At 56.9% G+C, this 15,791-nt stretch overlaps 4 protein-coding genes across 4 annotated transcripts; 3 read left to right on the top strand and 1 right to left on the bottom strand.

Moving 5' to 3' along the window:
- Positions 1-2,166: 2,166 nt before the first annotated feature.
- C8A04DRAFT_15859 (uncharacterized protein) lies at positions 2,167-3,177 on the top strand (the record flags this gene model as incomplete). The annotated part of the gene is made up of 1 exon (XM_062778643.1): positions 2,167-3,177. One exon carries the CDS (start codon positions 2,167-2,169, stop codon positions 3,175-3,177), a length of 1,011 nt encoding a protein of 336 aa, XP_062632815.1.
- Positions 3,178-4,851: 1,674 nt separating this feature from the next.
- On the top strand, positions 4,852-10,648 carry C8A04DRAFT_40728 (putative 26S proteasome regulatory subunit; the record flags this gene model as incomplete). Its single annotated transcript, XM_062785043.1, has 6 exons — positions 4,852-6,786; positions 6,882-7,112; positions 8,253-8,256; positions 8,729-8,998; positions 9,079-10,409; positions 10,505-10,648. 6 exons carry the CDS (start codon positions 4,852-4,854, stop codon positions 10,646-10,648), a joined length of 3,915 nt encoding a protein of 1,304 aa, XP_062632814.1.
- A 1,231-nt stretch (positions 10,649-11,879) lies between these two features.
- Positions 11,880-13,130, bottom strand: C8A04DRAFT_15863 (uncharacterized protein; the record flags this gene model as incomplete). Its single annotated transcript, XM_062778644.1, has 2 exons — positions 11,880-12,499; positions 12,572-13,130. 2 exons carry the CDS (start codon positions 13,128-13,130, stop codon positions 11,880-11,882), a joined length of 1,179 nt encoding a protein of 392 aa, XP_062632813.1.
- A 405-nt stretch (positions 13,131-13,535) lies between these two features.
- C8A04DRAFT_33081 (uncharacterized protein) lies at positions 13,536-15,642 on the top strand (the record flags this gene model as incomplete). The annotated part of the gene is made up of 2 exons (XM_062782325.1): positions 13,536-13,677; positions 13,862-15,642. The coding sequence occupies 2 exons, from the start codon at positions 13,536-13,538 to the stop codon at positions 15,640-15,642; spliced, it is 1,923 nt and encodes a 640-aa protein (XP_062632812.1).
- Between the last annotated feature and the right edge of the window lie 149 nt (positions 15,643-15,791).

Genomic DNA, 15,791 nt, shown 5'->3' with positions numbered 1-15,791 from the left:
AGTCGTGGGGTTTCCAGTCGTGGTGTTGAGGAGAAGAGGTCGGGGGGCTGCGCTGCTGCGATTACAGGTCTTGGCGCGTGTGCATGCTTTCCGAAGCCCCACAACCCGCGAGTCCACGTGACCTAAATTATCTCTGCCCACATCTGCTTTTCATCGAAAGACGACATTGCTGAGACTACTTGTCCATTCGAGCGAGCAAAAAGCTGCAGCATTTTCTCCTGCCCAACCCTCCTTCGGGCAGCACGCTGCTCCACTCCGTCCTTGACAGTCCACTCTAGAGCTCCAATCTCTTTGAATGCGGTGCGCTGTTGGCTCCTTGAATAGCAGCATCGGTCATCGACTCATCGGCTTGAGTCGAGTGCCGATCATTTTGGGCGTGTGCGCATTTGCGGAAACGCTCCACAAGGCACAGCAACCACAGCGTGGACATACATGTATCTATTATATTTTTGCGGCCGCGCCGATGCGGCAAAGACCCGGGAGTGGACGGACTAGACCGCTTTCCATCTAGCTCTTTACAGTCGGCAACCTTTTACGCAGGATTCATGTTCTCATTTTCCTGTCCGTGAACTGGGTGCTGTGTGCACCCGCCTCGGCCAGAAGCCCGTTCCGGGTTCGAAGACAGGAAGCCGTGTACCCCGAGACTTTCGGTGGCAACCGGGGACTTGATTCGCTCGCCGCCAGTATTCGCCGTGTGCTTCTCTGCTCCGTTGCGCAGAGATGGTTGTGCAGAGATTACTCGACGGACAACAACTCAACCACGAACACACGAGCAAAGGTCTGGTGTCAAGAAACACAGCACAGCAGAAACCCCGGCGCCGAGAAAAAAAGGTGGGGGGGTTTTGCGCCGACCGCCGGCTTCGTGCTGTGCAAAGTCTTGCTCTCAAATCGCTCTGACAGGCTACACCTCTCTTGATACACTCGCTTGTGTCTCTCCCCTGGGGGTGAACGCCAGGGGTTTGCTGGAGCATTGCTGCCCAAGCTGCCGCGACAGCTCCGACCCGCCAACGGAGGCCGGCCACTGAAGAAAGCTTTTGAGAGCGACCTCAACGAGAACCGCCAGCCGTCCTGCACCCCTGCACTGCCCCCGTCCGGTCCGTTGGTGTTGTTCGGGGTTGGAAAGCCCTGCACCAAGACACGAGGGAATTGCTGGCAAAACTATAAGATGGATCTTCGGCCCGGAGCAGAATTGAAATTCGCACAAGTAGTTGCGCAGAGCCAGTCCCGAACGACAGAATATTTTTTCCCCCGATAAGAACGGTCCTGGTTTCCAGGATCTAAACAAACCGCTAATCATCGCACTTTGAACAAAAGGCACGCAGCCTAAGCTACGGGGAGCTGAGCTCCGGCAGCCACCCGGGCACTCCTCAACCAAAAGGGTGGATTTTTGCTCTCAGGTCCTCTCCCAGCACTCTCTCACAACGGCCCCGTGGCCGCCACCCCCGCTCTTGCGACAACCCGTCCCAAGACCGCCCAGGGCCACGAAGCTGCCGGCACCCAAGCTGCCGTGCCTTTTGCGCGCCGACGACGGGCAGCGCAACGGCGCACATCTGAGCCGTGGCACCAGCCAGCCAGTTTGCGCAGCGTCGCTTGTCCACACGCAGGAAACCAGAAGCACCCACCCCCGCAGTCCCGACAGCTTGCTCGCTCTCCCGATCGTTCGCTTGCCTGCTCGACCTCAGGTACCTCCGCTCTGTCGTGCGCTGCTGCTCAGACAATCATAAAAAAAAAGAAAACTATCGGGAATCGGCCTGCGCTGCACGCCCACAACCTGCACTCAGACGCTGCACGAGACTATCATGACAACCAACCGTAGCCCCATATCTTCTCCTGGCTGGAGGTTTATTCTTTGGGTGCTGACGCCCTGATCCGCTGCGCCGTCTTCCACCATAACCGCTATTCTCCCGTTTTCTTCTTCTTCTTCTTTTTTTAGTTCCTCCTTTCTTTTTCTTCTTTGTCCCTCCAACCTCCCGTCATCCTACACTACCTATTGTCCCGTCTTCCCCGCCATTCCGCCTTTGTTCGTCTACCCCACATTTGCCGAGCAGGAGGGTCAATCGATAAGCTCCCGCGGCAGGGTCCCCAGCAAAACGACTGTGGCAACGCAACAATTGGAAATCGAAGCCCAAACCGAATTCGTCCGGGCTGCAGCACCAGCGGCAGAACATGTGGCCAGCAACGACGAATTCCAAAATATCACAGACCGTGGGGCCGTCATCACCACCCGAGACCCCCAGGACCGCCTCTCCCGTTTTCGGCCGCAAGAGCAGTCCCCGGCCTCGGGAACGACGGCCACCACCACCACCACCATCACAAGGAGCCCAACACCGTCGTCCAATGGCCCCGCCGCCGCTGTTAGTGCCGATCGGCCAAGCGGCGGTGAACGGCCTGATGAACATGGCCTTCTCCAACCACGCCGGGGCCATCCGCCCCGGCCAGCTCTCGCCGCGATCGAGTAGCTCGTCGTCCGTACCAGCGTCTGACTCCGAAGATTCGGATGATTCTGATGATTTCGCTGCCCTCTCTCCTCCCTCGCCGCCGACGGCGACCGAGGGCTTACGACCACCAACACCGGACCCACCTGCGCCCCGGCCGCCCGTCCGGGTCACCCGCATCGTCACGGAGACGGAGCTCGTCGTTGAGGAGATGAGCGACTTCGGCGAGAGTGACAGCGACCGGGCCAATGTCATCCGGCCATGCGCAATTGAGTATCCGGAGTCAGACCATAGCCGCTCGGGGTCGCGCACCCGGCCCGAAATTGACTCGAGAAACCTGTTCAACGGCCTCAGCCTCAACTGCAGTGACGACTCGGATCTGACCGACATGGACGAGCAGGAATTTCATGCCTGTTTAATGAAGCGCCGTGCGGAGCGGCGCCACAAACGTATGACGTCAGGAAGCATCGGCAAGCGCACCATCAGCGAGAGCATCGGCAGCGACACGGACCGTGAGGATATCCGCTCGCTGTTGGGCGTTGAAGAGGCCGGCTCCAGCGCACGCCGCCTCCGTCGGAGGGTGGGTGATCGTCGCAGCCTGCAGTTCTCTGATCCGCCGGCGCCGAGAATTGATGAGCTTGACGAGCCAGCCTCGAGCGACGACGAAATCATTATTGGGGAGTCGCTCGCCCGAGAGCTCCCCTACTATGAATATGTTAGCATGGAGGTTGATTCTCCGTAGCGGCCCCGTCGACCTACCTTTTCTTCCCATGTCGGCAGTCGATACAATGAGGGATCGGCCCAACCTCTCAAGTGTACCTCACCGATGTGGGCCACACACAACTATCGATTTCTACCTCTACTTACCAACCTGCATTTTCACTTCACTTCTCTTCTCGTTCTCCCCGATACCCATACCAACCACGATAACGATGATGATGACCAACGACGATAAACAATGCGACAACGCCACAATGGCAGTACAAAAAGCGGGTGCAATAAACAACGACGGTGACGACGACAACGACAACGATGGTGACGATCACAGCAATCTGCCTGGTGCATGCATATGTAGTATGAGGGTAACGAGAGAGCCGGCGGCATCTGGAGCGTGGTTTCTGTTTCTGTGTTCTGTTTCTGTTTATTCGGTGTAATGTACCTTCATAATGCCGACATTATCCTGTACTAGGATGGGGGAGACCCGGGCTGTGAATGGAATAAGAGGGGCTTCTAGGATACAAACTGGAATGGCGACGCAGCGAGGCTATTACCCGACCCCCACACCCATCAATGATTAGGAGGACGGTAGGTCCTCTCTGGCTAGTGAGTGTATGGAAGCAAAGGGACGTGATGCCGGGCAGGCATGGCAGGATACCTACAGCATGTGACGTACATATTACCTCCAGGCGCTGCATGATATTTTCAAGCCCAAAATGGTCGGATGGGCTGTTGCAGGCCACACTCGGTATCCGGAAGACGTGTTAGACAGCTATATTCGTATAGACCGCGCTTCTTCAAAATTTAGTGTATCACTCGGTGCCTGGAGATAATAGAGGTTGAGTTTGATTATGTGTTTCCGGCATCAACCATGATGATCCCAGTAGCATAGTGAAACGGCATTGTTCCGTCATGGGTGGCGCATATAATATCCATATGCTCCGGTGACTGGACCTTTTCCGGTAGTTAAATCAATCTATAAATTCGGCCGATGACGGGACTGACGACGGGATGTCCAATGCGCTCCGGGCGGGTTGGAATCTCGAGTTGCGGGCTTGGCGGGATAATCGGCTGGCCTAATCGCAAGATAGACATCATTGTGCGTCAATTCAGCGAAGGAAGGAAACTAATTTTCTGGATCTTGAACGGAAGGTAGACACCGAGCGAGGCTCCAGGGCGTATGCAAGGCTGACCAATCAGACAGTAGTGGGAAGTCTGCCCGCCCCAATATAAAAGGCCCGCCCCCTTGCAGCAATCGCGTCGAACTCCAACACCCACGCGCTCCTGCTAGGTAAGTATCAAGGCAGCATTTCGATTATAATAAGCCACTTGCCGCAACCTCCATCCACGTTGGACACGCCGAATTAAGTCTCCGGTTTCATTCTGAGAGCGAACTGTTGCGGTTCAATTGTTTCCCCCGGGTTGGCCACGACTGCCCGTGCGAACAACACACGCAGCCTCCGTGAAGGCATCGATCAGGCATCGGGCATCGAGCATCAAACGTCGAGCATCGAGTACCGAACATCGAGTGTCGAAATCAAATCCAGAATTGTCGAAATACCGAGACACCTCCTTGAACTTGACCCTGCCCCGCGCGATACCATTGTGATCCCTGCCCGGCCCTCGCTTCCAGCGCAACTGAGGTCATCCGGTAAACCCCAGTCAAAGTTCCATCATGAATCCAGCACCGGGCCCAGGAATGGCGGGCCGGCCAAATCCCCAGGTTCCCGGCGCCCAGAACCGACCACCGGGGCCCCCGTTGTATCGACCCGAGATGATGCGGAATATCACTCTGTTAGGCGAGGAGGAGAAGGTGAGATACGAGAAGGGCCTCACCAACCTTTGGAAAGTGCACGACACGGCGCCCCAGGGCTCTCCTCAACAGGAGGAGGCGAAGAAAAAGATTGCTGATTTTGGGAGGATGCTTCTGGCCAAGATTCAGCAACGCCGTGCCCAGGTGCAGAAAAATCAACAGACCCAACAAACTCCTCAGCAGCAGCAACACCAACAACAGCTCCAGCTCCAGCAACAACAATTGCAACTCCAGCAGCAGCAGCAGCAGCAACAACAACGACAGCCAGGTCCCCAGCAGCTCGGTCAAGGCCAAGGCGCACAGCAGGCACAGCCCGTTCCAACCGCTCAGGGAAGTGGCACTCCGGGAAACACGGGGACCTCCAACCCCCAACAGGCTGCTGCCGGTGCCCAAGGGGGCCAAGCGAGAGCCCTGCCTGCTCATATCATCAGCCATCTCAATGAAATCCAGTTCCAAGCACCACAAGATGTCGCGGACCCGCAGAAGTGGGTGGAGGAGATCAGGACAAGATATGCCGGGGCCATATACCGAATGGAAAATGCTCGCAATGCCATGAAGACCATCGACCAGACTCTCCAGCAAAACAAAATGCTGTCCGCAGAAGACCGACAGAAGTACGAAGAACGCAAGGCTACCATCAACAAACAATATGCGGAAGCCATTTCCTTTGCCAACCAGATGCGCAAGCAACACTCCGTTGGAGGCAACCAGCGGCCTGGCCAAAACGGCGCCGCGGGTCCCAACGCTGGCACGAACCAGGCTCGACCGCAGACCGCGGGAGGGCAAGGTGCGGCCCAGGCTGGCCCCGGGGCGAACAATGGAGTGGCGGTTGCAACCGCTGCGAACCCTATGCAAAACTCCACTGCTGCTGTGAATGCCGCTTTTGAAGCCGCCAAAAAGCAGCAACTGGTGGCCGGTCGCGCGTCAGCCGCGATGAACACTGTGCCTGCACAGCAACAGCAACCGCAACAGCAACAGCAACAGCAACAACAAGGCGGTACGGCCCCCCAGCACCCGCCACAAACTCCGGCGACACCAGCACAGGCACAACTATCCCCGGTCACCCAACCCCCCTCGGCACAACCTACCGTCTCTCAAGCACAACCACAACCGACTCAGCAGCCGCAGCAGATCCAGAACGCCCCAGTCAAAATGGAAGCCAACGCGCAGTCCGGACCCGCCCCTCTCAACACAGCTCTCGCGGCTGCGGCAGCAGGAAGTGGAATGCATTCAGCGGGGACTCCCACGCAGAACTCGGCGCGCCTACAAACCCCGCAGTCGGCGACGCCCACCGCTGCGAACACCAACGTTCGCCCTTTGACCCACGCGGCTGCCGTCAACCTCGCGTCGCAGCGGCCCGGCTCGATTTCTGCAGCCCCTTCGTCCGGACCTGGCAGCAACCCACCGGCTGGTCTCGGCCCAATTGGCGCGGCACAACAACAACAGCAGCAACAGCAACAGCAACAGCAGCACCAAGGTCATCCCCACGCGCACCCTCCACAGCCGCAGCAGCCAGCACAGAATCTACAAGCCAAACTCCCCATTCCCAAGGTCCTTCCCGACAAGGCCACCCAAATGCCGACTCCGGCACCCAGCATCGGTGGGATTGGCAGCGCGGGCCGCCCCACCTACAGTGCCGGCGGCGGCATCGGCGGAGGCGTCATGAACCAGCCTGCCCTCCCGAAGGCCCCGGCTTACCAGCTCGAGGGCGAAGGCGAGCGCATTCTCAACAAGAAGAAGCTCGACGAGCTCGTGCGCCAGGTTTGTGGCGGTACCGCCGAGGGCCAAGACGGCAACCTGCTAACTCCCGATATGGAAGAGGTAAGAAACGTTTATTTCCGCACCCGATCTTTACGTTTTTCGCTTTCTGTTTATTTTGCCTTGCACCTGTACATGCTAACTAGTGTCTCGCATAGTCTGTCCTCAACTTGGCCGACTCGTTCGTTGACAACGCCGTTGCCCAAGCCTGCCGGAACGCCAAGGAGCGCGGCTCCAAGGTCCTCGAAATTCGCGACATTCAGTTGGTACTGGAGCGCACCTACAACATTCGCATCCCCGGTTACTCTAGTGAGGAGCTGCGTACTGTCCGCAAGGTCCAGCCCAACAGCTCGTGGATCAAGAAGATGAGCGCTGTGCAGGCAGCCAAGGTTGTTCCTGGCAAGGGAGATCTTTGAGATAGCCCGGCTCGTTGCTTTCCATAGAGCAATCGTGCTTTTCGCTGTCTCTCTCCGTGTTCACATTCAATATTTGGTGGAATGCTTACTGGTGTTCGCTGTGGCTTTGTTTTTGCTGCCGTGTTCTCTTTTGACAGATTGATCCCTGGCGGGACAGATGATGGGGCAAATGACGTGGTTTTTTTGTCCTTTTTTTTTTCTACTCCAGACATGACTGTGAGGTGGTTTTCACTTTGTAGGGGGTAATACATGTGGCGTTCTAGGCTCATGGGGATGAATTTCTGAGGAAAGGGCAAAGTCAGACCTCGCTCAGGTCTTATATTGGTTGTTCGTTCAACCTCTCTCAGCTTGCTTGCGCCTGTGTTTGATTCTGGTGGCGTTTTAGGGGAAATAACACATGCTTTGCTCGCAGTTTTCTTTTAAAAAGTGAAGTACTGCTTCGTGCAGGTGATCATTACTGTCTTTCTTATCGGTAGTGCATCTGTTTAGGATTCATCGTCTTTTCCCACACGCTCGCTCGAGGAGACGGGTTTTCATTGTTATCGTCGAATCATCTTTTAAATACCTCCTCTCTCGGAGACCGACCGACTGACCCCCCGCTGCTGCTTTTAGGTGGACTCTGTAAGGGAGACGCTCACGGCACAACGATCGTATTTTTAGCCAGGGAAGACGGGGCTGAGTGACCTGCCGACTTGACCAGTGGGAAGGCGATTTGTAAAACGGGCAACCTCTGTGCGGGTGCTTATAACTCATGCTCAAAATCAATAACTAGTTGTCAGGTCCAAACTGAGTAAATGAAGGGCGGAAGAACAGAGGAAGGGTCGGATGTCGAGACTGATGAACCTGATTACATGTCCGTCCCAGCCGGATTCGGGCGTAGCCAAGGCGCAATCGCGGTGTAGAAACACCCAACAGGCAGCAAATCGACAACGTCACAAAGCAGCCAACCAGCCCAAGTGGGCCAGGCGCCGGTGGGGACAGCCGCAGCCGCCTGCCCTTGTCTCCCAAAGCGCAGTTCAGCGCAGCGCTTAAAGTACCATGGCCCGAGCTTCTACTTCTGTGGAACCGCAGCCCGCTGCAAAATAGGACCTGCAATGATGTACCGCTGCTTAGCTAGGTACTTTCACACCTCGACCAGCTTCCACGCTATGCAGCGCCTATGGCCTGTGTCACGTTTGGCGAATGCCTCCCGATTCCCAATCTCCGACTTGCCTCGAGCTTTTCGAACCTTCTACTCCTGCATCACAGACCCGAACCCAGCAACCCCTTCCATTCACACCGCGGCGTCGACGGCCTGTAGGACGTTGCACTTACGCTTTCGATACCTTTTTCTTTTTTTTCACCGTCCTCATCCCGCCCACCCGCTGTGGTTGAACCTGTTTGTGGACTGCCCGCATTTCGCACACCAACCCCCATCAATTCCGAGTGTCACTCCCATCTGACCAGGCGGCCCACAAGCAACGCCGCGCGCCTCGGGATCATCAGCTTCCTCTTCTCTCTACCCGCCGGACGTCGTCGAAGCAGCCGCCTCCCCGACACCAGCGGCCCCCGAACCCACCGCCACCCCTTTCGATACCCCGCCAGTCCAGTTTCCGACATGCCTGGCAAAACACCTGATAAGGAGCCTGTCGAGAACGGCGGCTACCGCGGGGGCAAAGACATCAAGCCAAATGGAAAAAAGGTGGCTAAGAAGGAAGGAGACGACGAGATGACCGTGGTGGTGCCGCCGTCGAAGGCAGCCACACAGGCGTCGGACCAACCTCCGAACGACGCGGAGGGCGATGTCACCATGGATGACGCGGAGAAGGCCGACGAGAGCGGCGAGGCTAAGGTTGACCCTGTTGTGCAGACCATCAGTGGTATGTTAGGTTATTTGAATAGTGTGATTAAACTTGCCGACTCTTATTGGAAGCGCTAACAACAGAACCAATGTGTGCAGACATCAAGAGCAACTTCGCACTTCTAGATCGTGCTGTGGCCCTTTTCGACGCCAGGTTCTCGCTCCGTGCCCTGCGGTCCATCTCCTCCATCCGGAAACGCTTGACCCCCGACATTCTCGCCCAGGCCATTTCAGAAACCTACCCCGCTACCTCAGCGAATATCGATGGCGCGAAGCAAATGCTGCGGGCCATCGGGCGACTGGATGTGGGGCTGGGTCGGTCATCTGGCTCGGAGATGGACGTAGACAGCGAGCCGAAGACTGCTCCTATCAAGAACGGCGCGAAGAAAGAAACCAAGGACGTGATTCCCGAGGTCGATGTTTTCCTTGGCATCCTGACCCAGGTGGTACTGCGTGATACCAAGCAGCTGCAGCAGGGCTTTGAGTTCTCCCAATCCCTGGTTGACCGGATCCGGGGTGCCAACCGCCGCACGCTTGATACCCTCGCTGCGAAAGTGTACTTCTACTACTCCTTGTTTGCCGAGCAGAGCGCGCCCCTCCCGCCGTCCCCGCAGTCGCCGATCGTGTCAATCCGCCCGACCCTGCTCGCCGCGCTCAGGACAGCCGTTCTGCGCAAGGACGTCGACACACAAGCCACGGTCATTGTGCTGCTGTTACGGAACTACCTCCTCACGTCGCATATCTCCCAAGCCGATCTTCTCGTCTCGCATACTCAGTTCCCCGAGAATGCCGCCAACAACCAGGTCGCCCGCTTCCTTTACTACCTGGGCCGCACCCGGGCCATTCAACTCCGGTACACCGAGGCCCACGAACATCTGACCGCCGCGACACGGAAGGCCCCCTCAAGTGCATCCGCTCTCGGTTTCAGCCAGACCGCAACCAAGCTGCTACTCGTAGTAGAGCTCCTCCTAGGTGACATCCCCGACCGGGCGACGTTCCGCCAATCGAGCATGGAGTCGGCATTGCGCCCTTACTTCCTGCTCGTTCAGGCAGTGCGAGTGGGAAACCTCGGGGACTTCGAAACGATCATTGCCGAACACGCTGAGACGTTCCGTCGCGACGGCACTTACACACTGATCCTGCGGTTGCGCCAAAACGTCATCAAGACGGGTATCCGGATGATGAGCCTAAGCTACAGCCGCATCTCTCTCCGCGACATCTGCATCCGCCTGCACCTCGGCTCAGAAGAGAGCGCCGAGTACATTGTCGCTAAGGCGATTCGCGACGGCGTAATCGAAGCGACGCTCGACCGCGAGCGTGGCTTCATGAAGAGCAAGGAGATTGGTGATGTGTATGCTACCCGGGAGCCGGGCGAGGCCTTCCATGACCGTATCCGCGCATGTCTAGCGTTGCATGACGAGAGTGTCAAGGTATGCTCCTTCTCATCCCAAGCTTTCTATTTGAGTTTCTTTTGTTTTGCCTTGCGACCTAGTGCTAACGATAACCCTTTTCCTCCTCTTTCTAGGCCATGCGATTTCCCATGAACCAGCATCGCCTCGAACTCAAGAATGCTCAGGAGGCCCGCGAGCGCGAACGGGAGATGGCTAAGGAGATCCAGGAAGGCGATTTGGACGAGGATGACCTCGGTGGCGACTTTGAGGGCATGTAATCTATCTTTCCAGTATCGCTATACTCTACATCGAGACAACCTCCCCACATCCGCAAACGGAGAGCATTTCGCTCCATTCACCCACCTCCAACTCCCCCAGTGCTGCCTTACTTTCGTTGTCCCCTGTTTCAGCTTCCGATAAGAGGGGATCCTGTGTGAACTTTTATCTCGTGAAGCGGACCCGAGTTGGGAAGCTAAGGCCGGCGCCGGTTGAGCAGCCAAAAAGAAAGTGGAAGAGGCCAGGGAGGTGTGTGAGGGGGCCGTCAGGGAGGCAACGGGTTCAGCGTTGGACCAGAAACGGAGTTGGACTCCTCAGCCCATGAAATATCAAAAGGGGAGAAACGAGCAGAGGAGAATCGAGATAAATGAGAGTATGTAGTAGTTGGTCGTGTATGCTTTTCTTGGTTTTTCATGTAAATGTGTATGGCGTATCAATCATATTGTAAGGGGGTCAAAAAATGTGATCTTGGTGTGCTAAGACGCCGTTGATATTTAGTCCCCCTAATGTGTTTAATGTGTTTTTGTCGTGATTATTTGGAGCTTGAGTTCCATCCATGTATTACACGTTGTCAATGTGCAAGGAATTAATCTTCTTGGCTTAACTGAACTAGTCGGTACCTAGATAAGGAAGCTACTTGATCTTTTGGTATCTCAGGCAGTGCGAACCGGCCCCTATGTTCTAGGATTCATGCCAGTGTACTTTAATACTCTACCCGTCATGGAACCGTCACAGTAGGGTCAATGGTAATTTGAATATCACCTGTTAAGCGGAGAGTGATAGTAGTGTTGCCTCCTCTGTCTCATTAGACCCTGGAGATATCACAGCGTTTTCGCCTTCTTTCTATCTCTGCCCTCAGTATTTCGGCCGCCCTTCTCTCTTCACCTCCTCATTGAGATCTCCTTAGTATCACTGTTCAACATTCACCAACGAGATGGTGGGCGGCAGACTGGCCGGGACCCCCACTGCAGCAGCTCTTCGGCACCAAGGCCACGCTCTCGAGCGCCTTCCGTCCCTCACCACCGTCCGGTAGTATATGTAGAAGGTCCACGGCCCTCCTGCCACCGAGGCCCCCAGAATACCCCCATCTGTAGCGTTCTTTTTGGCTTTCTCCCATTCTCCCATGAAGCACATTCCAATACAGGCGGTTCGCTACGGGCGGTGTTGTAATAATTCGTGTCTGCTACCATGTCTGGGACTAATCTTAAACCGTTGAAATCATCGGCTTGGGCGTCAACTATCTGGCAATGTTTCCCTCCTGAGCCTACTTTCTTTACCGTCGTGGTCAACCTTAGGCTCCGCTGTGTTCCGCTTCCTCTTCTTGCCCCTCCCATCGGCCCTCCAATGATCACCGTCACGGTCACGCCACGACTGGCCCCTTCCGCTCCCTCGATCACGCCTATCACCAACATACTCGCGCTCACCGTCTCCATATTCCCGCTCAACCTCCTCAACAGGGCTGAAATGTCGATCTGGGTCCGGGTACTGCACCTCGCGATCCCAGGCCGCTAGCCCAACAGCCGGACTTCGCAGCCATGTGCGCAGCTCGTGCAGAAACAGACGGGCGTGCTCAGGTCCCAGGAAATCGGCCAGCATGGCTTCAGCCTGGCCAGTACTACCCTGGAGGTCAACCGTTTTGAGGATGGCGACTATGTACTCGAGTAAGAACTCCGCGTTATGGCTGTGGCGTCGCGCTTGGGATGTGTTGTCGTCGGCAGTGTCAGAGAGGAACGGAAAGACTTGCAGCTCGCGGCGGATCCAGAGGCGGGCACGCGAGACGAGATGCGGGGTGGACGCGAACTGGACAGCGGTCGGGGCCGGGCGGTATTGGGAGATGCGGTTGGATCCTACGTCTGGAACGGGGCGAGGGGGGTCAGTTTCCATAGCTTTTACGAGGGAGGCGTTAAACTAGCCGGGGCACAAACGGAGAGAGTAGAGCTGATGTCTGTAGATGTGGCGTCGGCGCCGAACAGCTTCGTCCTCAGTTGGGGGAGGTCTTGGGTGTCTTGGACTGGCTTCCCGCAGAAAGCCGTTTCGACCTGCAAACCTTCTTCGCATCAAGGTCGAATTCGCCGCTTCCTCCGTAGCCCGAGACCCATCTCCATCCCCAACTGACTTATCGCGGGTTCGAGGTGCGTTAGGCACACGGTAGATGGCATCAGCTTTCTGGCCGTCCGTGTACCGGACCTTGTAGACGTTCGCTTTGCATAGCGGGCAGTTTGGGTGCTCCTGCAACCAACTAACGAGGCAGAGAAAGTCAAAATGGTCGTGACCACAGGGAAGGGCAGCGCAGGGCTCGGAGACGGACTCGAGGCACACGACGCAGCAGCGGGAGGTGGAGGAAGAGGAGCAGTCAGAATCCTTGGAATTTCCTGAAGCTGAACCCGTGCGGTCTTGTCGTGAGCTTTCTATCTCGTTAAGAGTCGTCTGGAGGACCTGTGTTTGAATGTCTTCGGGGCTACCGGAATCTACTCCTATGTCCATGGGCTCCCAGCGGCATGTGAGGGTCAATGATGGCGAGGGTCTCGTGAGTCTGGGCCGTCGAACTTCGACCTCAGGAAGATGAGGGAGGTTTAAGGTGGGGCAGCGTGCCTCGCCAAGAATTTTTGAACAGGGGTGCTCCTGCAGGCTGTGCCTGACGGTGCCAAGCATGATCTCTCTGCAGCAGATGTGGGGTCAATTCTCGCACGCGTCTCAACGCGTCTGTCCCAGACCGGGAGTACCCGGTGTACTGTACTTTGCAAAGAATACAGCACACAGGATAAGGTATCCAAAACATAGCAACGAACGGAATAGGGCACCGCCTTTGACGCCATCTACACCAAACAGACGATATTCGGCACATATCCAGGCAGCGACGCAGCCCCCCGTCAAAACGCACCCACGACCATGGATGACGAGGCGAGAGCGGCCTACGAGAGCCAATCCCTGACACTGCGAGCCGATTTGAAGCAGTGGGAGGGCGACTGGGCAAACGCGCACGCGGGAAAGAAGCCGGGCCGCGGCGATATCAAGCAGAATCCAGACATTGGTGCGTGCCCCTCTCTTTTCGTTTGCTGGTGGTGGTGGTGGTACCAATTCGTCGTCCCTGCGACGGCCACCACAGTCCCCGCAGTCATTTCGGAGAGAGCGACCCCCATGAGATGGTCGTGGCGATTGCGGCGACCGCGGTCATGATGGTTCTAGTCTCGGCTAACAGTTTCCCGACATCGCAGCCCGCAAGTACAAACAGTACAACAGGCTTCGGGACATACTCGCCTGCAGGATCCCGCCTCCGGCTACTTCAGATCCCGTCCGCGAGGACCACTCCCAACAACAGCAGCAGCAACAACGGCAATACCGCAAGCGCACCCAATCCGACGTCGCTCTTCCCCCTCCACAAACGCCCTCCAAGAAGGCCAGACCGGCTCGGACATCCCCGCGACCCCAGCCTCCCGAACACACCACCAACGCCATGGCAAACGACGACCCGGGCACACCTTCAACGACCCAGGCTGTCACCCCACTTGTCACGGCCCTGACTTCGATCAGCCCAACACCTCAAAAGGACGGCCGTGTCCTTGGTCTCTTCGACCTTCTCGGCCGCACTCCTTCACGCTCTGCCACAGACACCACAGCTGCCATCAATAGCCTCTCCGGCGTGGCAACACCTAGCAAGCAGCGCACCTTTGGTTCAATTCTTCCCGCAGATACAACAACATCATCAGTGACAGCGGCAACGCCCACCACCGCCCGCTTTGCCACAACCCCCCAATCCAAGCACACAAACTCTCAAACACTTTTCCCACCCACATCTACCACAGCCGCCACCCCTTCTCGAGGACATGACAAGGAGAACAAACTCTTCAAGACCCCGTCTAACAGTCGGGTCACCAAGTCTCGTGTGGGCAACACACCTACCAGCTCGACGCCTTCGTTTCTTCGCCGCCGTACGTTTGCGAGGTCGATCACTGCGCCGGTCAAGTCGGCAGGGCTCGCGCCCGTCGACGAGCATGATCATGTGGGTGATCAGGGCGCTGGAGGCGTGGGGGCGGAGGATGAGGCGTGGAAGGAGATGGGTCCTCTACGGCTACCGCGAAAACTGGGTGTTAGTATTGGTCGAAGCCTGAGCAGTGTCGTGGCTGGTCTGAGGAAGTTGGAGGACGAGGCTTTCGATGACGACGAGGAGGCCTTGAGGGAGATGGAGAGAGAGATGGACGGTGATGATGGATCTACCCCTGCGGCTGCCCCTGGTTCTGAGACTGGCGCAAAATCGGGCATGGGAATCGGAACGAAACAGGCGGCCAGTGGTGCGACAGGCGATGTGGAAGTAGAGGACGGCCAAATTGCAACTCATCCAGACCGCCAACCACCCGCCCAAGGTGTTGTCCGAGGACATCAACCAGCTGGCAGCGCCCACCCGGGTCTGCTCTCTGGCTTTGACGAGGACGCTCTCTTCGATAGCCCCGACGAAGAGGGTCGCAGCCTTCCCCAACCCCTCCGCCAATTCAAGAAACGTGGCCAAAAACGCACTACCCGCCTTGTCAAGATGCGCCCAACTCGCGCCCGGCGGCCCACCCAGCAGACCGAAAACCTGCCCGCCGTCAGTGACGAGGACGAGGGCGAGGACGTTGATGACAACCTGATTCCCGAAACGCAACTCAATCCCGCCACCGTCCCGTCCCACACCGCAGGCGGCGATGGCAACCTTCTCCTTTCCGACGATGACCTCAATCTCTCCGACTTTGATGCCGACTCCTCCGGGGACTCTGACTCCGGCACCGTGGTCCAGCCCAAGGGCAAAGCCAAGGCTGCCCAAGGGAAACTGACGAAGAACAAGATCACAGTCGTCGGAGGCGCAGCAGCGAGTAAGGAAGAAGAAGAAGGGGGTGTCATCAAACGCGCTGTGCGCAAGGTGAAGGCGACGGCACACGCCAATTTCAAGCGGCTCAAGTTGCGGAACACGGGATCCAAGGGTGGACCGGGTCACAACAGTCGCTTTCGGAGGAGGCGCTGAGGCGGGGTTGCTTAGTTTCTTGGAAGGTGGTGAGGAGAAAATATATATCCGGTTCCCCCATTTTTTTCGCATGCCGTTCTCGTCTCCTGTGCTTTTTTATATATGTTCGTCCCCTGTGCTTTCTTACATATTTTCGTCTTTTCTGCTTT

This window comes from Dichotomopilus funicola (genome assembly GCF_033296635.1).
Source record: "Dichotomopilus funicola strain CBS 141.50 unplaced genomic scaffold C8A04scaffold_110, whole genome shotgun sequence".
NCBI lineage: Eukaryota > Fungi > Ascomycota > Sordariomycetes > Sordariales > Chaetomiaceae > Dichotomopilus > Dichotomopilus funicola.
Note: the sequence above shows the minus strand (reverse complement) of the source record. Positions and strands in the feature narration are given on the sequence as shown.